The 22,765-nt window shown below is 49.1% G+C and overlaps 7 protein-coding genes across 7 annotated transcripts; 4 read left to right on the top strand and 3 right to left on the bottom strand.

Moving 5' to 3' along the window:
* Positions 1 to 1,649: 1,649 nt before the first annotated feature.
* On the bottom strand, positions 1,650 to 5,311 carry MCYG_01433 (PAB1-binding protein 1; the record flags this gene model as incomplete). Its single annotated transcript, XM_002848453.1, has 4 exons — positions 1,650 to 4,351; positions 4,409 to 4,691; positions 4,751 to 4,946; positions 5,139 to 5,311. 4 exons carry the CDS (start codon positions 5,309 to 5,311, stop codon positions 1,650 to 1,652), a joined length of 3,354 nt encoding a protein of 1,117 aa, XP_002848499.1.
* Positions 5,312 to 6,371: 1,060 nt separating this feature from the next.
* Positions 6,372 to 9,761, top strand: MCYG_01434 (YlBUD6; the record flags this gene model as incomplete). The annotated part of the gene is made up of 3 exons (XM_002848454.1): positions 6,372 to 6,530; positions 6,737 to 9,626; positions 9,709 to 9,761. 3 exons carry the CDS (start codon positions 6,372 to 6,374, stop codon positions 9,759 to 9,761), a joined length of 3,102 nt encoding a protein of 1,033 aa, XP_002848500.1.
* Positions 9,762 to 10,811: 1,050 nt separating this feature from the next.
* MCYG_01435 (conserved hypothetical protein) lies at positions 10,812 to 11,867 on the top strand (the record flags this gene model as incomplete). The annotated part of the gene is made up of 1 exon (XM_002848455.1): positions 10,812 to 11,867. One exon carries the CDS (start codon positions 10,812 to 10,814, stop codon positions 11,865 to 11,867), a length of 1,056 nt encoding a protein of 351 aa, XP_002848501.1.
* Positions 11,868 to 12,314: 447 nt separating this feature from the next.
* MCYG_01436 (acyl-coenzyme A oxidase 1) lies at positions 12,315 to 14,601 on the bottom strand (the record flags this gene model as incomplete). The annotated part of the gene is made up of 4 exons (XM_002848456.1): positions 12,315 to 13,007; positions 13,070 to 13,739; positions 13,799 to 14,172; positions 14,239 to 14,601. The coding sequence occupies 4 exons, from the start codon at positions 14,599 to 14,601 to the stop codon at positions 12,315 to 12,317; spliced, it is 2,100 nt and encodes a 699-aa protein (XP_002848502.1).
* Positions 14,602 to 15,521: 920 nt separating this feature from the next.
* MCYG_01437 (NADH:ubiquinone oxidoreductase kD subunit) lies at positions 15,522 to 16,131 on the top strand (the record flags this gene model as incomplete). The annotated part of the gene is made up of 2 exons (XM_002848457.1): positions 15,522 to 15,944; positions 16,019 to 16,131. The coding sequence occupies 2 exons, from the start codon at positions 15,694 to 15,696 to the stop codon at positions 16,104 to 16,106; spliced, it is 339 nt and encodes a 112-aa protein (XP_002848503.1).
* Positions 16,132 to 17,009: 878 nt separating this feature from the next.
* On the top strand, positions 17,010 to 20,207 carry MCYG_01438 (mitotic control protein dis3; the record flags this gene model as incomplete). Its single annotated transcript, XM_002848458.1, has 2 exons — positions 17,010 to 17,205; positions 17,269 to 20,207. The coding sequence occupies 2 exons, from the start codon at positions 17,010 to 17,012 to the stop codon at positions 20,205 to 20,207; spliced, it is 3,135 nt and encodes a 1,044-aa protein (XP_002848504.1).
* Positions 20,208 to 20,415: 208 nt separating this feature from the next.
* MCYG_01439 (Mch2p) lies at positions 20,416 to 22,069 on the bottom strand (the record flags this gene model as incomplete). The annotated part of the gene is made up of 2 exons (XM_002848459.1): positions 20,416 to 21,765; positions 21,842 to 22,069. The coding sequence occupies 2 exons, from the start codon at positions 22,067 to 22,069 to the stop codon at positions 20,416 to 20,418; spliced, it is 1,578 nt and encodes a 525-aa protein (XP_002848505.1).
* Between the last annotated feature and the right edge of the window lie 696 nt (positions 22,070 to 22,765).

Consider the following 22,765-nt stretch of genomic DNA (forward strand, 5'->3'; position numbering starts at 1 on the left):
ATATTTCAAGGGAGCGTTCATGAAACCTGATCTCCCCAGCTGCAATCCAAAGACTTCCGTTCCTGAGTGCGGTGCTAAATGCATACATTAATATTACCGCTATCTGGAGCCCTTGTTCCGCTTTGCCCCATGAGGACACAGGGGCTAATGGCAGTGGTTGACAGGGAGAGGGATTTATCCCCCTTCACAATGACATCGTTCACATACACTCTTGCAGCTGAAGTTTGGCCCTTGGTCTGTCTCTGGGTTCGGACTGCTGCTCTCGGTTATCTGGGACTGTGGAAGCCGTGTCTAGAGGAAACGCTCTGGTTTGAGCTGGATTTTTAGTCTTGCTTTAATATCTCCTGTATTCACGCCTTCAAAGTCTTACCAGATAGCAGACAGCCCTGTCTTTGCAAGAATGATGTGCAAATTAAGACTGAAAAGACCTGAGGAGATTTATACTTTATACGTCTTTATTGCCCAACTATCCCATATGTTCGGGTCTTTTCTTGACAATGGCTAACGCAAATTTTCTCGATAGGATGATACACCTGCTCTGGCATTTCTTATGAACTGTTTTATGATGGATTAAGTTGTATACTGAGGGGATCATGGATAAACGCAAGGACATGACCATTCAATAAAAGTACTTCCCCTTATCGAGTCAATTCGTATAATCTGAATATGAATAATCCCAAAAGTAAATAGTGAACTCCCACTTCATCCCACTTTGTCGTTACTTGCTTCATTTCTTTCACTTTGTCTGTTCGAGCAACCTTCAATTCCACACCATCTCCGCCTTAAACAACTTGAAATCCGATCTCCTGGAGGGTCATGTCACGATAGGAAACAACGAAAGTTAAATGAAAACGGAAAGAAACAAAGAAATACCGGAAATCCCTCTTCGCCTTCCCCTGTAAACACTCCTTTCCTCCTTATAACTGTATAACTGTTTGGTAGTTTGGCATGATACCCAGGCTGGGCAAATGATACCTGTTGTTGAATGCGAGCGATTGAGGCTATAGCTAAGCCATTTTGACGTCTGGACTGGCTTCAATACACGATCGATTTCCGACTAAGAGATTGATCATGGTAGAAAGCATTTCACAAAGTGGCGTAAGTCATGTACGCATACGTGTATAGTGGTGGCCGGAGCGGGCTTGTCTGTTGATCACAGCAGGTTGTTGAGGCATGCAACAGCGGTACAAAATATCAAGCATCTGTCTTCTCCGGTTCTCTCCATATTTAATAAATCTGGAATGTCCACAGATAGCTGTTCGGATACATTAGTGTATTGGAGCCAGTTGAGGTACAAGAAGATAGTGTACATACCTGTGAAGACGATAGTACAAGCCATCATGAGCGGATGTGCCACTTAAATATGCCCTTTGTTTCAATTGTTGTAGTCCGGAAAATGGTGATAGGTACGGTACAAGTGGGCAGTAAGCGACTACGACCGGTTGGTTGACGGCGGGACTGAATGGCCATACATATACTTAAGGCGTAAAAGGAAAGGATAGAAATCAAGTTGTTCATATTTCACTTGCCACGAACCAGAGTTGGCCGGGTGTAGGAGCTGGGAAGTCACACCAATAACAAGTGCGGTGTGTTAGAGCGTCAGATTTTAAGCCTCAAGTTCAAAACAGAGTCGACAGGCAGCTTTCATTTCACTTCACTTCTTCAGGAGCTTCGGTTGGATGTGAACCTGGGGCAGCGGTAGGTGGTGGGCCGGCTTGTGGTTGCATAGGTGGTGGAGGCCCATGCGGTATTTGCGTAAAATTATTATTGTTGTTTTGATTTTGGTTGCGGTACTGGTGATGCGGGTAATTGTGTGCTTGATGGGGACTGGAGGCAAAGTGAGGGTGCTGCTGGTGGTGACCAGGACGTATTGGTGGCATGTGGTTCGGCTGCTGAGGGGGATAGTAGCTTTGTCCTGGCTGTCCATTCATGGCCATCATTGGTTGAGGAGGAGGTCCTTGCTGAGAGCCTTGGTGCATCATCATTGGCGCACCGCGGCTAGGGCTTGGGTATCCACTATGTGTCTGCATTGGGGGTACGTGCTGCGGGTAAACGTGGCCAGGGTTTGGGGAGAACATCTGCATTGGAGGATTATACGGAGTTATGCTTTGTGGTGGCATATTCATATAAGGCCCGTTTGAGGCCTGATGGGCCATCATCGGAGCACCACCGTTAGGAGGGTTAGAAAATTGCGGTCCATTGGGGTAATGGCGCACATGGCCGGGTTGTGGGTAGTATGGAGGTACACCATGGCCCATGGCCATCTGGTTATGAGGGCCAACGGAGTGTTGGTAAGCCATCGGAGTACTGTGCTGCAGTCGTGGAGAAGGGAAAACCTGTGAAGACGATGCAGACATTTGCATACGATGATGATCGTCGTAATGCATTGGGGCAGCGTGTGGCTGCTGTGGAGGGATAAGATGGGTGGGAGGTCCGCTGTTTGGCGGAAGGTTGTGGCCAGTGTGCGGAAGATGATATGGCAATTGCTGCTGGTGTGGCATTTGGGTGTTTGAAGATCGAGACTGTGGTGAAGCGGATGCAGTGGTGACCGGAGGTTTGAACATGTCCGCGTACGTCTTCTTCTCATTGATAGGAGAGACATCCCAGGTGGGAGCGGTTCTGTAGGCCGGTGGAATGCCTCCATTAAAGGCATAGTCCTTGGATCCTGCCTCAGTAATTTCTTTCTTCATCCGCTTTACGGGGTTGAAGCTATTCACGATTAAGGGTCTTTCGGAAGCAGGTAATGGTTTATTGGAGCCAAAGAAGGCCGTAGGGCTTGTAGCTCGTGGAACAGACTGAGGCCGAGCGTTTACGGCAGCAGTAGCGGATGGACCACCTGAGGTCCCAGCAGGGGTAAATGTGCTTGCGGCTGGGTTCGGTTTGAATTCCATAGCGCGAACATTGAATTTGGTGGACGCGGATGAAGAAGTAGGAGTGTGGGCCGCTTTTGGAGGGCCGTTGCTTGGTCCTTGATCTCCTGTCGGGCCAGTTGGTTGCACACGGGCGTCTTGTGCGGGTAAAGGTGTTGGAACAGGCCCTATATTTGAGCCTTTGCGTTGCTGCTGGATCTCGACTAACCGGTGACTAAGTAAGCCTGGCCCAGCGCGTCCTGGATGGCCTCCCGGATGCTGAAGCTGACGTCCAGCGTGGGGACCCATGGGAGGATAAACTTGACGGCCACGTCCATAACTCCCTTGTCGGTCAGGAATAGCTCCAGGGAGACCATTTCCGCCCTCATAGCGAGAAGCTCCTGCGTTACGAGAAGCTGGCTTCGTTTCCGCGCTAGCTGCATTAGAGGCAGTGGGGGTAGCAGCGGTTGGTTTAGTTGGCACAGCAGCATTCTTTTCTTCATGCTGTTTCTTCGCACGCTCGATAATCTCCTCCTGCTTGCTAGGATCCTTGGCTAGGATGGGTACCAAATCCTTAGGGACGGGGGTACCTAGTTTGAAGTTCTTAGAAAATTTCATGAGCTCATTAAGTTTGATCGTCCGGTCATATGATGCCTGGTTGCGTCGTCGCTCTTGGAGTTTCATCTTCTCGTCGTTAGCAAATCGTCGGAAATGATCAAGTACTTCGGTTTCAACATTAGAGGCAGCATTTTCGCCGCCCGTTCGTGGAGCGGACGAAGTAGACGACGCCTGGGAAGAACCAGCTGCAGCTACTTTACGTTCGGCATCTATTGCACCATTACTTGCGACGGATTTCAGAGCCTCGGTAGACTTGGGAGCAGTGGGAGCAGTGGGAGCAGTGGGAGCCTTCTCCTGTGGCCCCTTACTGGAGGGCGCTGCAGGAGTCTCCTTGGGCTGAGATGGCGCTTTGGTTTGGCTGTCAGGGCGAGCAACCTGGGCAGAAATAATGGCAGGGTCGACTGGAGCACCAGGCACAGTTGGCTGGCCGGTAGGTGGTCGTCTGGCCGGGGGCATATATTTGTTAGGCTGTCCTGAAGGCAAGGGAGCAACAGCCGATGCGTCACGTCTCACACCACTATATTTCGCTTCTTCATCGATATCGTCATGTTGGACATGGCCCCGTTCCTCACGCATGTGCACATTATCGGTGTTGGAAGATTCAATCTCCCGAGCAATCCTGGCAGCCTCGGCTTCCTTATGCTTGTAAGATGGGTCGGACCGATCGATACGAGTGGTGTATATGTTCTCGTCATAGCTCGATGTGGCGCCGAAGAGTCGAGCATTGGTTTCGAACTGATCCCATCCTGCTCCAGTGTTCTCTGACTCCGGAGCCCATTCAATGGTTGCGTCTGTTCCACTTGGTTCCCAGCGTTGCAGCTGCCTTTCACGGCCTGGCTGGTTTCCAGAAATATCGGTGTCGGTCCGGAAGCCGGATGAAGGTCCTGGTCAATTGTTTTAGCACGAGATGAGTTAACTCTGGCCTTGGAGGGAAAACACACCGTTCTGCTCCTTGGCTGCTACGCCTGAAGTTGATAGTGATGGGATATCTAAGCAGGTGATATCTTGGACATAGATCATCAATTGATGGTCTGGGCCGGAGCCAAGATAGGGGGATTTAGTTTGGCTGACACCATTCGACTGTGTCGATGCGGCTTCAGAGTCTGACGGGGGGTGGCGGGCCATCTTAAGGATTATTATGGTTTCATTAGACTCTAGCGTAGAGCCGGAGAAGATTCCGGTGAATTTCTCGCCATCTTTCATGGTGAGGAACACATTGCTCCCCTGGGGGGCCGGTTAGCTAGTTTGGGCATGTGAGTTGTTTGGCTTGGGAGGATACGTACGATGGCGGCTGTGAGAAGGAAGATAAGCCGGTCGTGTGCGTGTTGGTCGGGAGTGGACGACTCCTTGTTGGAGGCAGGGCTGGGAGACATGGCAGACTTCCTTGATGCAGTTCCATTCTGCTGTGGATACGGACTGGATGGCTTCTGGGTAGCAGGGTTGATGTTCTGCGTCCATGCTTTCTGGGAACTGGGGCGTCTGCGGATAATCGTAAGTACAGGCCAGCCAGCAATCTCGAAAAAAACGAGTTCCATGTCAAGACAGCATCAACCATGGAAATTTACTGTGAAACGGAACAAGTGCCGTCGAAAGAAAAAAAAAAAAATAGACGTGTATAAAAGGGAAAAATAGAGCCCCCGTGTATCAAGAGAGAGACAGGAAAATACGCACCTCTGACCACCGTCGACGGGGCTCCCTGACTGACGACGACTGACATCTGCTCCCTTGACACCGGAAGAAGGACGACCGGCAGCTCTAGAAGCCATCGTATTTGGCGAAACGGAGGAGTTCAGCGGCGTGGCTCCAGCTCCATTCGAGGGTAGAGAGTTGACAGCAGACGCCATGCCTCAGTAGCGAGTGTTTTTGAGAACTAGACGTTTAGCGCTCGACCAGCAGCTCGAGCAGAGCTTCCGGCAGCTCCAGCAGCAGCAAAGCAGCAAAGCAGCAGCGGGCGAAAAGGCACGACGGCCCACCACCGGGTGTAGGAAGAGAGAAACCCAGCTGGATCTCTGCAGGTTTTTCAGCGCCCGGATTAGCGGTCTCAGCGGTCTCAGCGGTCTCCCAGGGCCGACGGAGCAAGCAGAACAGCCTCTGTCAGGTAGGACGAGGACAGCTTGCGAGTGCGAAGAAGCGTGACTTGCTGGGCGTGTCTGCTTGTCTGCGTGTGTGTGTGTGTTTGTGTTGTGTGAGTTGAAGATTTGATGTTGGGGATTTTTTTTGTTAGAAGAAGGAAAAAAAAGAGAAGTTGAAGATGTTGGAAGAGAGGCTGGCGTGTGACGTTACCATACACGCTCCCAAGACATGCGCTGCCCATACCCAGACTACGCATGTATGTTTATATATTTATATTATGTATACAGCTACACGGAGTAGCAGAGAGATATGGCATGATCTCTCCACGTCTTCCACCGGCTTCATCAAGTGTGTGTATTTTCTTCTAGCTGCATATTCAATAGTACGGCGTAACTTTGATACGTGACAGTACAAGTCACGTGCTCCTTTGTATTTTATTGGATGACAAAAAACCCTCGAAAAGAAACATCAAGAAAGACAGAAAAGAAGAAGAAGAAGAAGAAGATCAAGAAAGCAAAGGAGATTCAACAGCTTTCTGGCAGACGGACCGACTGTTCTGGTTGGTGATGCTCAGCTGAGACGCCTTGCGCTGCCGACCCTTTTTTTTCTTCTTTTCTTTTTCCGCCATCAGGCTAGGTCTTTGCGGCCTGACGCCCTCGTTCAATATCGAAAACTACCAAATATCGACCACCAAGCCAACCACTACAACCAAGAGGCCTGATACGCTGTCTGCCACTCTGTACGGTCCCATGAATCCGTTCTAGCCGTCCCCGTCAACCCCCTTATATACCTCTCTTCCCTCCCTTGGTAGAGATGGATTCATATTCCTCCATGGCTCGAGGAGCTACCCCGAGACGCTCGCCCGGCTCAGAGCTGGGCCACTATCCCAAGACCTCGCCTTCGTCTGCTGGTTCTGTCGTAGGCTCGGGAGATGCGACTCAGGCTGCTCGAGTGTCCTCGACCTCAAAGGCCTCGTCGACGAGAAGCAATGTGAGTTTCCCGCATCCGTCTCTTCTGTTCATGTGGCTGGGAAGGCAAGGGTTGATTCAGCATGAGCTCGACTGACACTCGTCCCCTTTCTTTATTGCATGCAACAGGCCGACAAGCAGTTATCTCAGATAGAAAAGAGCGTCACCCACCTGCTAGTGGCGACAAAACAGCTGCTGGAGATGTTGACGCAGTGGTCGCGCAAGCAGGCCAAGGAAACCGAAGTCTCTGATGTATATGTGCGTCTCGGGTACGAGTTCAACCTGGCATGTCGCGCCTTTGGCGCCATCGGCATGGACACTGCAGACTTGGGCCCTGTCCCCGACCTACTACGCACCATCCTCGAAGATACGCTCAGCCAGGAAGCTTCGCCTCAGAGTCTCGATCGATATCTGCCCCGTATACGAGACATCATCATCAATTTGCTGCACGGGCTCAAGAAGAAGCAGGCCAAGCTACGGTCACGACAGGCAAAGGAAGGTAAAGCGCTACCGCCTCGACAGGGGAGCTCGGGAAGCTTTGAGCTCGGAGACGGAGCTGGCCAGCAGAGCTTAGAGCACACTCCCTCCACGGCCACACAATCGCCCCAGAAGCGGACTGTAGGCAGCCATCGCCAAGGCGGTGGTGCCTACGATGAAGACCAGGCCTCCTCGGTATCGTCTCGGAATAAGTCTCCCTCTCCCTGGCCCGGAGACCGCCCCGGCGGTAGCTTTTCTGAACGTGAAGCCGGCAGACAGGAAACACAGCGGTCCCTGGCCCCGTCAACTACGACATCTTCTTTGTCAAGCTTTACAATGCAGAACATGCCCGTTGTGCTGCCACATACCGACTCAGATAGCCAGTCTAAACGGCCTGAATCTCCATCATACAATATCCATAATTTCCCCCACCCTCCACCCCCTCTCCCTCCAACCTCAAAGCAGAACGATGCTATAGGCATGCTACAGAGAAGTGGCGAACTCGAACGACGTGCTTCCCGAAGATTCTCTGCATACCAGATCCAGAAGCATCTGGGTGGATCTCCCAACGGCATCCCCGTCTTGCCTCCGGCCCAGAACTCTCCCATCCCGAACCGTGGTCAGGACGTGCGCGAATCTATGAACGCCGTCCGCCTACGGGGACCCCACTTGCATGACCGCCAAAGATCAAGGAACCGGTTTGCCGGCACCGCTTCGGATAAAACTGCTTCTCCGGCTGGCCAGGATGTAGCTCATAAACTGGAACCAACGGTTGAATCCGTGGCGTCCGGTAGTCCCTTAGCAAAAACGCCAACAGATAAGCTTCGGTCTCAGAGAGAGTTTGAAGGGAGAGACGCCCCGTCCGCTGGAGGACCATCGTTATCAGGAGGCCTGCCGCAGATTGCTGAACAGGACTCGTTCTCAGCGTCGCACGAACCTAAGAAACGGGACCCATCTGCCGATGGCCACGCTTCGGCTTATCGGAATCTCGATAAGCCACTCCCTTCTCCCTCTACTCCGCAACAGTCTCATAGACCGGACTATACCCCAGAACATTCCCCTCCGCCAGGCAAAGAGCTTACCCTTTTCCTACAATACAAGAGCAAAATAAAGAAATACGTTCTCCCAGAAGGATACTCCGGCCTGACGATTGCTAGGCTCCAGCTCGCATTCATTGAAAAGTTCGCTTGGAATACCCACAGCAACGGTGCTGACCTGCCCGAGATATATATACAAGACCCCGTTTCCGGCATCCGTCATGAATTAGAAGACTTGAGAGATGTAAAGGACAGGTCTGTCCTGGTGCTAAACGTCGAAGTTTTAGATGAAGTTAGAAAGCATTTCGACGAAAGTGTAGGCGGCATTCGCAGCATAGTTGAGAGCGTTCGTGATGTCATCGACGGACATGGCACCTCGATTCAACGGCTTATCGACCGCCAGCAGGAGACTTCCAAGGAAATATCACGCCTCGCTGCCCCTAGCGCTATGTCAGCTCTCTCTGGCTCTAGACCTTCTGCCGGGAAAGCCGCCGAGATCCAAGGCTTGCGCGATGACCTTGCTTCTCTTCGACAAACCTATTCGAGCTTCACGTCAGACATCACGTCGGCTATGACTTCCATCCGAGCGAAGGCAAATCAGGTGAAATCTGCGGCAGTAGATGCTGTCGTCCCGTCCTTTGAAGGTGGTTCCGGTGCTGGTCACGCTCGCGTCCAAGCCGGCAAGAAAGAGCTTGCTGATGAATCCGAGAAGCTGGTTGCTCGCGTGGATGATTTGCAAGACCTCGTTGAAGACCTACGTAAGGACGTTGTAACCCGTGGAGTCAGACCACTACCACGCCAGCTCGAGGCGGTTGGCCGAGACATCAGCGCCGTGACCAAGGAGCTCAAGAAGATGCAAGACTTCTTGAAACGCGAGAAGCCCATCTGGACAAAGATTTGGGAGAAAGAGCTTCAGCTTGTTTGCGAAGAACGAGACCAGTTGACAATGCAGGAGGATCTCGCGGTTGATCTAGAAGACGACCTCGAAAAGGCTACTCAGACCTTTGCTCTCGTTGAACAGGCCACCAAACAACAAGCTCTCGAAAATTCTGGGTCTAACCCTAACAACGTCGCTGTGCGAACCGTATCCAGGACGATGAACCCGCATATCGACCCCGCTGACGCAAAAGACAGTGTTCTGGGTGAAGTCCGCGCCCTGCAACCCAACCACGAATCACGCCTCGAAGCTATTGAACGAGCCGAAAAGGCTCGCCAGAGGGAACTGGAGAGCCGGCGAGGAGGCGAGTTCCAAAGGGAATTAAGCAACTTTGTAGGTGCTGGTAAGCTTAAGAGCAACGGTGGTGGCTTTGAAGAGCTAGAGCGGGTCCGGAAGGAAAAGGAAGAGAGTATACGAAAGGAGGTCTGGGAGCGAATGCAGGGTCTAATTCCTGCCGAGCCAGAACCAGTGGCTACCGATGGCGAGACCCATGAACCAGAAGCGGAATCAAATGCTCCAGACGACCAACTCGCACCGCCGGACCCTGAGACCGTAGAGCACAAAGACACCCACGCTGCCAAAGACGATACCTATGCTAGCACCAATGATATTGGGGCCAATCAGTCTGACAGACGCTCTTCGGGTCACCGATCGTCCGATACACCTGGTATGTCGGATCACACTGCGTAAAATGCGGTGTTTGTGTTCTATATACCGTGCTATGTTCTGATATATTGTACGACTTTCAGCTTCATCAGGTAAAAAGCGTTCCTCCTGGCTCACTGCCATATTCGCATCCTAGACCACTCGCAAACTGCCCGCGCGCCGCCAGAAAATCACCCTTTTGACTATACACCCAACCAGCCATACACGTATAACAGGAGTATCCGGGGCTGTTGGGTTTCTCTCCTTTACCGACCTTCTGTTCTGCCCACTTCCTTTCCCGTCCGATAATTCATCGCCTACCTTGCCTGCCATTCACTCTTCCTTTCTTATCGGTTCCCGTTCCTTTTATATATGACCCATCCATCATTCCTCGCATTTTTATCATACTGTACGTGTTTATCCTTATGAGACGATTCTGTGCCCCATGTCCGATACCCAAGTTCGTTCTATATCACTGTTTTCTTTTCTTCCCTTTGATTCTTCGTTTATACACTTCTTCATCGATACCTTGGCTTGGTTTTGGAAGTTCCTGGATTGGATAATTGTCACATCGGCCGGAGGTATCAATAAATTATTCACTTTATACTTAATTTTTCTGGATATATATATATATATATTCTGGTAGAAGCTATCTTATATATTTTCTTCGACTTTGATACGTTTTTAGTCCGACCAGTTTTGTGCACTTTTAACCAATAAGATGAGAAAGCTATCGGAGATGTAAACATGAACAGATCCATTCGATTCGCCACAGCTGTTTCATCGGCTCATCGGCTCATCAAAACATTAGGACTACGAATAAATAAAGGGTCCCTGCATCTGGCTAGCTAATATATTAAAGGCTACATTTCGGGGTGTTTCTTCGCTTAACTACATTTTCAGGGAGAAAATATGCAACTTGGTCGGCTTGTTTGACCTAGCGGTGTGCTGAACCGACAACGCTGCATTCGATATGCGGATACGCAAGGGTTGCTCAACCCACCGTAGGCATCTTGTCTCATCAATACTACAGAGGATACCTCCTATATCTTGTCTTGCCATTGGTTTTGTTCTTCTCTCTTCCCTCCCGTCAACCTATGCGGTGGCAGGGAGCATCCGGGAATTCAACAGTGACAACACCACGGATGGACTTATAACAGCAAAACATGCCGACGCTCAAGAAGAACACCCTTTTCTGGTGCGGAAGATGTCAGACGACCCTGGTCAGAAGTTTTTTCAGCATTATTGGTGTCTGGAAAACCTGCACGACGAGGAAGCGGTGAACAGCAAAAGAGGAACAGATGAGGTGCCGGACTCTTCGGCTGGGGATAAATCATCGTTGAACGCTCGGTCGCCTCTTCTTTTGCATTCTTCCGACATATTATCTCCACTGATAGGGCGGTCGATACTAGGAAAACGGGACTTCCAGTGCCCTGCCGGGAGTGCACCATGTACATCCATCAACCGGCCCAAGAGCTGCTGTCAGGCCGGAGATGTGTGTCTAATCGTGAAAGACACTGGCTTGGGTGACGTTGGATGCTGCCCCCAGGGCCAGGACTGTTCGGGTCAACTCATCTCTTGCCCTAAAGGATACGCTACCTGCCCTGCTGACTTGGGTGGTGGTTGTTGTACACCAGGATATACCTGTGTGGCTGAAGGCTGTTTACTCGTCTCAACAACAACGGTTATAATAACACTGCCGTCATCGACTATAACGACAATTTCTACCGTCAGCCAGACTACCACGGCACCACCTCCACCGCCTCCGCCAACATCAGTACCATCCCCTACAATCTCACCTCCCGGTCGCCCTACTTCTAATCCATCAACTTCCGTATCGTCTACTGTTAGCATCCCGGATCTGTGTCCCATAGGATTCTACGCATGTAGCGCCGTATATGGCGGCGGATGTTGCCAGACAGGCCGAGACTGCGAAACAACATCCTGCCCGATCACTGCGTCTTTGACAACCGTTGAAAGTAATGGAGTCACCGTTGTAATCCCAGCTGAAAGCGTTCCAAATTCTGTATCCGCTACCCCTACTAAGCGGTGTGCAGATGGATGGATGAGCTGTGCTGCAAGTGATGGAGGAGGATGCTGCCCTAATGGTTACCGCTGCGGTCAAGTTAGCTGCACAGCATCAGCTACCGGCATTGGAACAGCCGCAGTTGGCAAGGTACAACCTGGCAGTTCGGCTAGTTGCGATAGGCCAATTACGTTTATTTGGCTGCTAGGCGCGATGATATGGGTACTGCTGCTTTGAATGGGCTGTTTGGTAACGTGTCTGTATTGACACTGATAGATCTCTCTCTCTTCTTTCCTTATTATTACACCAGGATCTTTGGAGACTTGGCCTTTTTACTTGCCATATATACACCATTGCTCGAACCCATGTTTATACGAATGTACGTTCAACTATATGATTATATCATGACAGAATGAAGATAGACCTGGCAAACTGGCCGGGATAATATCCAACATATATAAAATGACAATGAACAAAACCAAAAAACCTCTCCGGAAAAGATCTTCTATCAAATCTATTGCCGCCGGATCCAATTCTATCGCAGCCGCCTGTCTGTCTATCATGAGGATTCCAACATCCTCATATGGTACCTGAATAAATAAACTTCGATTCCAACACCATCCCCAATGTATAATTATACGAAGAAGAGAATATTTCAGCCTGAATAGTACTTTTTCTAAGCCATCAAAGCTTGCTCTTATCACTCTTCACCAAGGCTTTATTCCATGGGTAAGGGTCGAAGGTCAACTCGTTCAGAGGATTCTGCTCACTTGCACGGTGGAACAGATCTTCATAGACCTTACCGTCATATCTGCCCAAGGAGCTGTCGAGTTGCCAGTCAGGGAACATCCATGAATCAACCAATCGGATGGCATGAGGACGGATATCGTCCAGCAGCTTCATGACAGCCTTGGTTCGTGTAAGGATGATTTGTCTGGTAGTGACGGCTCCAGAAGTGAAGAAGTCAGCCGACTCACGCTCTAGGGTATGTAGAGAGTGGAGGCGGAAAAGCTTTCGTAGGACATCAAGAGTTGGTTCGTCGATGCCAAGGGAAGTAGCTGCCTCAGCGGAAGAACCAGACGGGAAAACGGCTTCATAGAAGTTCTTGACCATGAGGTACTGGGAGTGGGCGGTAGAGAGTCTCCAGAAATCGACAAGGAGGTTGTTCCAGGATCGTTTCTCGACATCACGGTGCTTAAGAGCCTCGAAGGTCAAGTATGCTGTTCTCCAGGCGAATGCAGCCACGACATCAGAGTCGTTTTCAAGGATATCGAAGGCAGCACCAGTATCGCGGCGAGAGAGGTAGCTTTGAAGGATAGTGCAAGTGTCGTTGTTGGCCGGCTTGCCGATAAAGACAGATCGGGCAGATTTGAGGAGCTATATTTCGCATTAGCCATTTAATCTCTATGTAGTTGGTGTATAGAAGCAAGATAACTTACGTATCTGGCAACCTGCTGGGTCAACATATAGTTGTCACCCTCCCATGTCGTCGTTGGTAGGTAGTCAGAATACCAGGATCCAATTCCACTGTAGCTGCTATAACCATGACCACCGCATGCACGGCGGCATACTTCCAACCCTTCGGCCGCAATAGTACTTCCCAACGCCTTGAGTCCGCAAGACGTAGCATGGAGGTCCGCCAAGAGGTCTGCACCAGGATTCAGTTCCTCGGGACCAGCACCCCTGCCGCTTGGCTGATTGCTTGCCGACTTCTTCATTATAGCCTGGTTGTGGTTATAAAGAGCCATCATACCACGACCAGTAAAGTGCAGAGCAAAAGTAGCAGCCAGCAAGGGTAATAGCCGGATCTGAACCATCTTGTAGTTCAGAACTTGGTTCTCGCCGGGTTCGTCAGCAGGAGCATCTCGGTCCTGGAACTGCCTTCGGACAGCACAGTATCTGGTTGCAATAGTGACACCACGGGCAAGAACACCACCGGATTGAAGGACGATGGTAGATCGAACCCAGGTGAGAGTGCCGTAGATTAAAGACGGAGAGGCGGGTCGAACATACTTGTTAGTGTTGGGGTCGACACGGGAGAAACGGGCCAACATGTTGACATGAGGAATCTTTACTTTGTTGAAGAGCAGGAATCCATTGTCCATGGTGCTTGAAGAAATGTTAACAGGTACGGTTTACAATGAAGGCGCGGAAGGCTAGATACATACTTGTAACCGAACTTGGGACCAATGTCGCCAACGTGAACGTTCTCGAGAGGCTTATGAGTCTTGAAATCTCGAATTTGGACGACAAACGGGTGTGGTCCATAGTTCTTCCCATTGATATAAAGCTGGGCCATGACGACGGCATGGTTGGCGGTTCTCCCAAGAGATCCAATCCACCACTTGGAAGCAGTCAAGGCAGGTGAATGTATGATGAAGGTCTTGTCGTCTGGATTCCATGTGGCGGTGGTTTCGAGGCCGCGAACATTGGAACCGTGGCCCAGCTCAGTCTGAGCGTAGCATCCAATGATTTCATATCTCTCAGCTGGCTCCAAAAAGAGCCTGTGTTGCTCTGGAGTTCCTTGGTTTCTGAGAGTTACCTACACAGTTTGTTAGAGGTAAATTCTTGCTATAGATATATAAAAAGGGGTGAGCTGAAATCTTACCAAGAACATAGACGCATGCAAACCATACGGGGTAGGTTCGCTGATCAAGCTATTGGCCATGAGGAAGTCATCTTCAGACCAGTTATGCTGCCTCTTTAGCTGTTCAAGGCGCTTAGCTTTTGCAAGGGATCTTTGGATCCGGTCAACACGGCCTAGCGAGTGATTCTGAGACTTATCAAAGACCTCCTCGTTCTGAATTATGGAGAGAATACGGTCTTGTCTTTCCAACACTTCTTTGGTATGGAGCAGTTCCGCAAGCTTTTCGACGGAGACATTGGATTGATCCCGTTCATGTTTTAGGAGCTCTGAGCCCTGAGGCCCGGAGGGTGTCAGCTTCTTCACCCAATCCGGAGAGGAGACCATGGTGTAGGGTTGATTTGAATAGAGGGACTGTCAAGCAATTGAAGACTGGGGGGAGGCTAGGAACTGGAGAAAGAGAAGAAAGAAAAGAAGATAAACCAAAGCTGGGGGAAGGCCCAGATATAAAAGAGCAGCAGAGAATAGTTTTAAAGAATCACAAGATGTCCGGCTCTTCAGGCTTTGGCAGCGATAAGCTCATCTTTTTCCCGGAGGGAAGTGAAAAAAAGATGCCGAGGTAGAAAACGGACGTTAACAGCTTATCTAAGCATAGGTGGCCCCCTTTCTTCTTTTTCGTCAAAAAGAAATAACAGAGCGAGGAAGAAAAAAGAAGCCCCATAGTAAACTAGACGCAGGAGCTTCTTCTTCGTCACAAGCTTCTCCCCTGCTCCGAGCTATGTATTGCATGGTGTCTCGAGGCGTCGGAACTGTTATCGGAAGAGCTCTGTTTAAGAGACGTAGCCACACCGTATGATGCTTCTCTTATATTCCATACTCCATACACTATCCTTGTGAAGAACGGATTATGAATATCACCCTCCGTATAGTTAGATATTGCATCCTCCAAAGAGTGTTAGACACTTATACACAGCCAAAAGCCTCAATTGACTGCTACGCTCTATGAAAACGACGATGTCGGCTGACCTTCTGCATCCATCTTGATGCTCTCTTCAAGGTTCGCTTTACCTTCCTAGACAGATCTGACGGAGAAACTATATAACCCGGACCCGATTCTGCCAGGCTTTACCGCCAGCGCCTAAAACAGAAAGGCGAAAAAGAGAGAAAGACAGTCACTTGATACGCTTCGATCTGTTCTCTCTGTCCGTCAACGAACGACATCGTGGCGGCATCTCAACCCATCTACCTTGGGCGGTCTCATTAGGTCTTCTGTTTAGCCCCAGCTGGCCTCCATCAGTCGTCCTGCGTTGTCGGCCCTCCGTCAATTGGCCCGACCGGGATAAAAAATTCGGGCTCAGAAACCGACCTCATCTAAACTAGCTACTCCCCACCAAGGCCGCTCACCTTATCCAGGCTCAATTGCAATACGTTCTATCGCCTTTCAGTTACCCCCTTTACGTCTTCAGACAGGCAAGGACCATGTCCGCGCGCGCTGCTTCCCTCTCCGCGCGCTCGCGCTGCCTGCTCCGTACTCCACAGCATGCCCGGTTCTCGACCCGGACGTCGTTGCTTGGTGCCGGAGGCCACTACGATCCCCCAACCGGATGGCTCTTTGGTGTGAAGCCAGGACATAAGTATGTCAAGGAAGGCTGGGAAACTATCTTCTACTACGGATTCTTTGGAAGTTTCCTCGTTGCCGGCATTGCCTACGTATTCAAGCCAGATACATCGTATGTCTTGGACTCCAACATATACTTACTTAGCCTACTTGAATATGACGGCATACTAACCAATTGACCTGTAGGATACAAACATGGGCTCTCGAAGAGGCACGAAGAAGACTTGAAAAAGAAGGCATCCTGGAAGACCCCGACAAAGTCCAAAAACAATGATTCCCTCCTCCACACTCAATATGATCTGCCGTGCTTCTAGACATTTTGCTGCTCTTGTTATATATATGCCTGTTTCTTTGTTGTGGAAGAGAGTGGAATTGCGGTCGTTCATCGGCATACGTTGGAACTGAATGGTCGAAAGCGGAAGGCCTCAAGGAAAACACGGTACACCAATGATGGCTTCAAGAGTTTTTAGAACAGTACTAGACCCCATTTTACTACTTTTCTATCATCTTTCGGTTCCCCTTGAGAGGGAAATACTATCCTGTCTAATTATCTTTTCTTGCCAGGGACGGAGCATCCACTTTTCTCTCTGTTTTGATATTCCTTCTTATATAGATAGGCTAATTGAGCCACTCTTCTCGCATAGCCGCAGCCTGAGTGCTCCATACGGTAAATCCAGTTTAACTGTAAGATATCGTTTTACTTGTCATATCCAATAAATATGTCATGATATTTCAGTAGACTCAACAAACACCCTTCCGCGAGTCTCGTTAGAATGAACCAATAGCCATAGACTCGCAAACTTTGGGGCTGTTCGATCTCCTACGGAACATACAACTGCTCTAATTGCTATGTTCGTCTTTTGTAGCCGTGATTAACGCCATCGGAGAACATATTTGTCACGTGATATCGCGATAACAAAATTGCTAAATCAAAGCTCGTTTTGCATGAATTAGTGTGCATTCAAGCTAATTGAAGATCCTGATTATTGACCGTGGAGCAGGTTAGGGTCTTAATTTGCCCGGCTAAATATTTTACATTGTTATGATTCTGAGGTTTTGCGACAGCTCGAAAGCCATTAGACTTGACGGTACTTCTTTAGTCGTGCATTTCATACCACTTGACCTGACAAGCTTTTGATAACCGCTTCATAAGAATCCTCCGGGTTCTATCTGCGACATGAAGAGCTTACGGAGGAACCATTCTTCAAATCCCCATGCCTCAAATGTGTCCAGCAAAATTTTCGTTCGGTCAACAAAGAGCGGGAAGGTCCAGAAGATAGTGCGCGAGCTATATCTTAGACAGGATATCCCGTGTTCGTCAAAGCTATGCACAGCATGCCTTTCGTATGCCCCAACGGATGCCAATGGATTTGGTAAGCTTTCATAAGCTGCGGATGTGAATAGTTAATGTACTGACCAAATGTTTTGCGCATTAGTTACTCCATTCGTCCTTTCAGAGAAACCAGCTGGTACAAAACGATTTCCAAAGGGCCATTACTTGATGCCCGATACGAACGCTCTGCTCAATGCGATGGACCTCTTTGAACAGACAAGTGCATTTTACGATGTTATAGTTTTGCAAACCGTCCTAGAGGAGCTCAAGAACCAGTCTTTGCCTTTATATAACCGGCTGATATCGCTGATAAGGAGTGAAGAGAAAAGATATTATCTCTTTTTTAATGAATTCCGATTAGAGACCCATGTCAGGAGAGGTACAGATGAGAGTATAAACGATCGCAATGACAGGGCCGTACGAACAGCAGCAAAGTGGTACACGGAACACCTCCAGGAAGTTACGAAGAATACTCAAAAGGAGCAAAATATCCCCGCTATTGTAATACTCACGGATGATAAAGGAAATGCTCGCAAGTCGGACGAAGAAGGTGTAATTGCCCTCTCATTGACGGACTATATTTCCGGACTTGAAGACGCAGACAGGCTCCTGGACATGGTCAATGAGTCAAAGTTAGCTCATGATGCGAAGCCGAAGAAGGGAGAGATGCTATACCCCGCATACTACTCGATGTCGAAGATTATGACACTGATAAGAGCTGGTACTCTACACCAAGGGGTATTCAACGTGTCACCTTACAACTACCTAGAAGGAAGTGTGAACGTCCCTGCTTTTGATAAATCACTTCTTATTCTAGGACGGGATAACAGCAACAGAGCTATTGCTGGCGATATTGTGGTTGTCGAAGTGCTACCCAAAGACCAGTGGAAAACTCCGTCATCCAAGATCATTGACGAGGAAGCTTTAACCAAAGACGACAATCCGGAAGCGGAAGAAAATGAAGCTGTGGTAACAGAGCGTGAAAGGAAAGCACTCCAAGATGAGGTCCGAAAAGCCCATGGGACCGGTACTGAAAGCCGGCCCCAGCCGACCGCAAAGGTGGTTGGTATCATCAAGAGAAATTGGCGTCAATACGTTGGACACATCGATGGATCGTCTAGTTCTCAAGCTTCATCGGCTGGGCGGCGCCAGCAGACTGTCTTCGTCATCCCGATGGATAAACGAGTCCCTAAAATAAGAATACGCACTCGACAGGCAAATGAACTCATGGGACAAAGAATATTGATCACAATAGACGCCTGGGACAGAGACTCTCGATATCCAATGGGCCATTTTGTGCGGTCCCTGGGAGAGGTAGAAACGAAAGGTGCCGAGACAGAGGCCCTCTTGCTAGAATACGACGTGCAATATAGGCCGTTCCCCCAAACAGTCCTGGACTGCTTACCCGCTGAAGGTCATGATTGGAAGGTCCCAAAGGACATGTCAGACCCCGGCTGGAAAGACAGAAGGGATTTGAGAGATTTGCTTGTTTGCAGTATTGATCCACCGGGTTGTCAAGATATTGACGACGCTCTTCATTCCCGACCACTTCCAAATGGTAACTTTGAAGTCGGAGTTCATATTGCAGACGTCTCCAACTTTGTACGGCCCAATAACGCCATGGACACTGAGGCTAGTATGCGAGGAACAACGGTCTACTTAGTTGACAAGCGCATAGACATGCTTCCAATGCTCCTTGGTACTGATCTCTGCTCTCTTAAACCCCATGTTGAACGGTTCGCATTTTCCGTCCTCTGGGAGGTAACTGCTGACGCAGAGATCGTATCCTCAAGTTTTACTAAATCCGTTATCTTTTCCCGCGAAGCTTTTAGTTACGAGCAAGCCCAGTTACGTATTGATGATAGATCTAAAACAGATGACTTAACTGAAAGTATGCGGACACTGCTTCGGCTATCTAAGCTTCTCCGTCAAAAGAGAATGGATGCGGGAGCATTGAATCTTGCCTCCCCAGAAGTTCGCATTGAAACCGATTCGGAGCTTTCTGACCCAGTCGCGGATGTCAAGACGAAAGCCCTTTTGGACACAAACAGTCTCGTTGAGGAATTCATGCTTCTCGCCAATATTTCGGTTGCTGCTAGGATTTACGAATCATTCCCTCAAACTGCTCTATTACGAAGACATGCTACTCCACCTCCTTCAAATTTTGAAGAGTTGATAACTCAGCTGTCGAAAAAGCGCAACCTCACACTTGATGTGTCCAGTTCTCTGGCTCTAGCCAACTCTCTGGACAAATGTGTTGACGAGAGAAATCCGTTTTTCAATACCCTCATTCGTATCCTCGCAACACGTTGTATGACGTCCGCTGAATACTTTTGCGCCGGAGCACATTCAGAATCTGAATTCCGGCATTACGGGCTTGCATCTCCCATTTATACCCATTTCACATCCCCCATTCGACGATACGCTGATCTCGTCGTTCATCGACAATTGGCTGCTGCAATCGGGTATGAAGGACCCGGAGCCTCTGCTGGTGAGGGACTTACTACTCGCAGCAAACTAGAGGATATTTGCAAGAACATCAACCATAGACATCGAAATGCTCAGTTTGCTGGCAGGGCTAGTATAGAATATTATGTTGGCCAAGCACTGAAGGCTAGGGGTGAGCAAGAGGCCAAGCGCCTGGGTTCTGCAGTGGCTCCTGGCGTTGATGAAGAGGGCTATGTAATGCGCGTATTTGACAATGGCGTCGTCGTCTTCATTCCACGGTTCGGTATTGAAGGAGTTGTTAGACTAGAAGATTTCGTCCTCGACGGCCAACAAACGAAGGTCTTTGATCCAAACTCAAGCAAGCAAGTGGCTGCTAGGAGAGAAAGTGAATTCAACAACGAACAATACTCTCTTAAAGTGTGGGAGAAACAAAGCGATGAGGACAGTGAAGCCATGAAACCGCAGTCAGGTTCGAACAGCATGGTCGTCGAGTTGTTCGATAAGGTCAAAGTGAATGTTAGTTCCGTCAAGGAAGAAAAAGGACGTGGAGCAGGCAAGAGAAGAGTGCGAGTTTTGATTCTGGCGAAAGCATGATATCCTCCTTTCTACAGTATACATAACATGTTGCTGTCTCGATAACCCACTAGAGATTTTGATGCAATAAAGAGCCAAACTATTATTCATTAAATATCCTGATGCTGTTGAATGCAATAAAATAAAACGCCGTGCAAGTTAGATCTAATCCATCTACCATCAAATACTAACCTAAACGCAGAGAAAACGGCATTTTACTCCTTGTTCCTTAGACCAGCTTCCAGGCTACCATTCGTCGAGCAAGAGGTAGAGGAGACCAAAGCTTCACCTCCACGACGGAAGATGTAGATGGATACCTAGGATCATTGTCTGGACGACTCATGACTGGCACAACTGTCGCACAGCCGGTGATAGGATCATCCATAGCAGCGGTAGGGGCTGTTGTGAATACTCTACCAGACGATGCCTCCCCTGAATTGCTATTGACTGCGGCTTTTGCTATCCTCTCATTATCACCGATTTTCCAACCGCGAACCACCAGCAAAAACAAACCTGCAGCCACATATACAATTCCCGTAAAGACTTGTGCATAGGTATAGGAACCTGTAGACCCCGAGCCATGCCTAAGGACGAGGGCAATTGGTTCGGCTACCGTTGTTGCAGGCACCATAGCCACCCAGGTAAGACTCAGGCCACCAGGAAGCTCCTGCATGCCGACTACCTCCGCGCAGACGGGGACAATTGTTGTCCAAAAAGTACCGGCGACGGTGCCCACTATGATGGCGAAAAAGGAGAGCACAACCATATTCGAAGATGGTATCCAGACCGCTAAGCAAAGAAAGCCGCAGAAGAAAGTAAATAGGACAGCCATATTGAATCGACCGTATCTATCGCTGACGAGGCCCACAACTGGACGCCCGAGGGCTTGACCGAGGTTCAATAATGCGCCAGCAATGCTGCCTTGCTTCTGAGATAGCCCGATTGAAAGAGCAAAGTTAGGTAGACTGAACAATATGACAACATAACCCAGCAGGGACAGCATTCCCCATGCTTGAAGAAATAGAAACTCGGGCCGGTTGAGCAATGGGAAGTGAAAGGCGCGGTATCTGCTACCGATAGCTTTGTTGCGGTCTCGCATCAGATTTGAAGCGATCAAGTTCATGGCAAATGAACATAGACCTAGAACGCGAAAGGTCCATCCTAAGCCGACTTTTGGGATCAGCGAGCCAGCCGCAAGGGAATATGATAGCCCTCCTATACCAGAGCCGGCGGCAGCAAGTGAGTTGGCAATACTCCTCTTACGCCGGAACCACTGAGGTATGATGCTCACAGAGGTGACAAAGATCACGCCTATTCCAAAACCGAAACACACCCCTTGCGAGAGAAAGATGTGCCATTTCTGCGTCGCAAACGATGCCCCAATAAAGGAGAGCGTCTGAAGAATGACACCGAAGTTAAGGACTGCTCGGTTTCCATATAAATGCACCATATGAGTAACCAATGGAGAGATGAGAAGACAGCAAGACATGCTCAGGCCTCCAGTGAAGGCATATTCAATGGGGCTTGTATTCGGAAATATACCGTTCTCTAAATAATAAGAGAGAAAAACGCCATATGACTTGGAGGATGTCAGTATTATTAGATCCCCTTTGATATGTGTGATAACCGCTAGCTATAACTAAGAAAACACTTACACTGTTGACACCCCAAGTGTTGGCATTAATTAGACCAGCACACAAAACACAGACCCAACCATATCCTCCATCTGGCGGAATATCTTCTGTCTCTTTTTCGTTTAAGTCCTCATCTGATCTAGGAATAGAATTTCGACCTGGCCCTTTTTCTCCAGAGTAGTTTGCTTCCTTTTCTACCTGATGGGAGGCAGGTCCATTGCTGCTATACACTGCTGGATCATTTTCCATCCTTGAACTTGCGAGAAAGTGACCTTCAAATAAGCAAGTCTCTTATCCAGGAAGACTTAACTTGAGTCTTAAGCAAGGTCCTTCTCTCCGCTCCCCGTTAGAGCAAGCAGTTACAGTTTATGATATGGCTTCTTCACAGAATGCGGCCACTAGCTCAGTATATAAAACGGAGCCATATTTTTTACCTGGCTTCATCTCGGGGCAGCCTTCCGGCAATTCCAAAGCACGAAAAAGGGCCTTCAGTGCCGTTTAAGCGGAACGGTGGGGGCAACCATCGTATTCATCCTCCCGACTGGTCTATCTCAAGCTGATTAACATTAACCCGGGCGAGAGGGGAGTAAGCTTGTCCAGGCGGAATACTATGTACGCCCTATCATTGCTGGGATGGAGTCAATAGCGAAACCCCTTGTCCTAGTTGGAATTTCGAGTAGCCAACTATCGATGCAATGAACGAACATTGCTTCAAAATCATCGTCGATATTTTGGGTGTAGTTACAAGGTTAACTATGGAACATATCTTTTATAACGGCGTTTTCCCGCCTGGACGCCACTACCATTGATGATTGGCTTATCTCAATGACAAGTTAACCACACGAACTGGTTCGAGTCATTCAACTATATTTAGATTCTCTGTCGTGCGTGGGAGCTTCTAATAGAATTAGAATCTATAAACGATAGAACTATATACTCGTGCTC

The sequence above is a fragment of the Microsporum canis genome, genomic scaffold (genome assembly GCF_000151145.1).
Source record: "Microsporum canis CBS 113480 supercont1.2 genomic scaffold, whole genome shotgun sequence".
Classification (NCBI taxonomy): Eukaryota; Fungi; Ascomycota; class Eurotiomycetes; order Onygenales; family Arthrodermataceae; genus Microsporum; species Microsporum canis.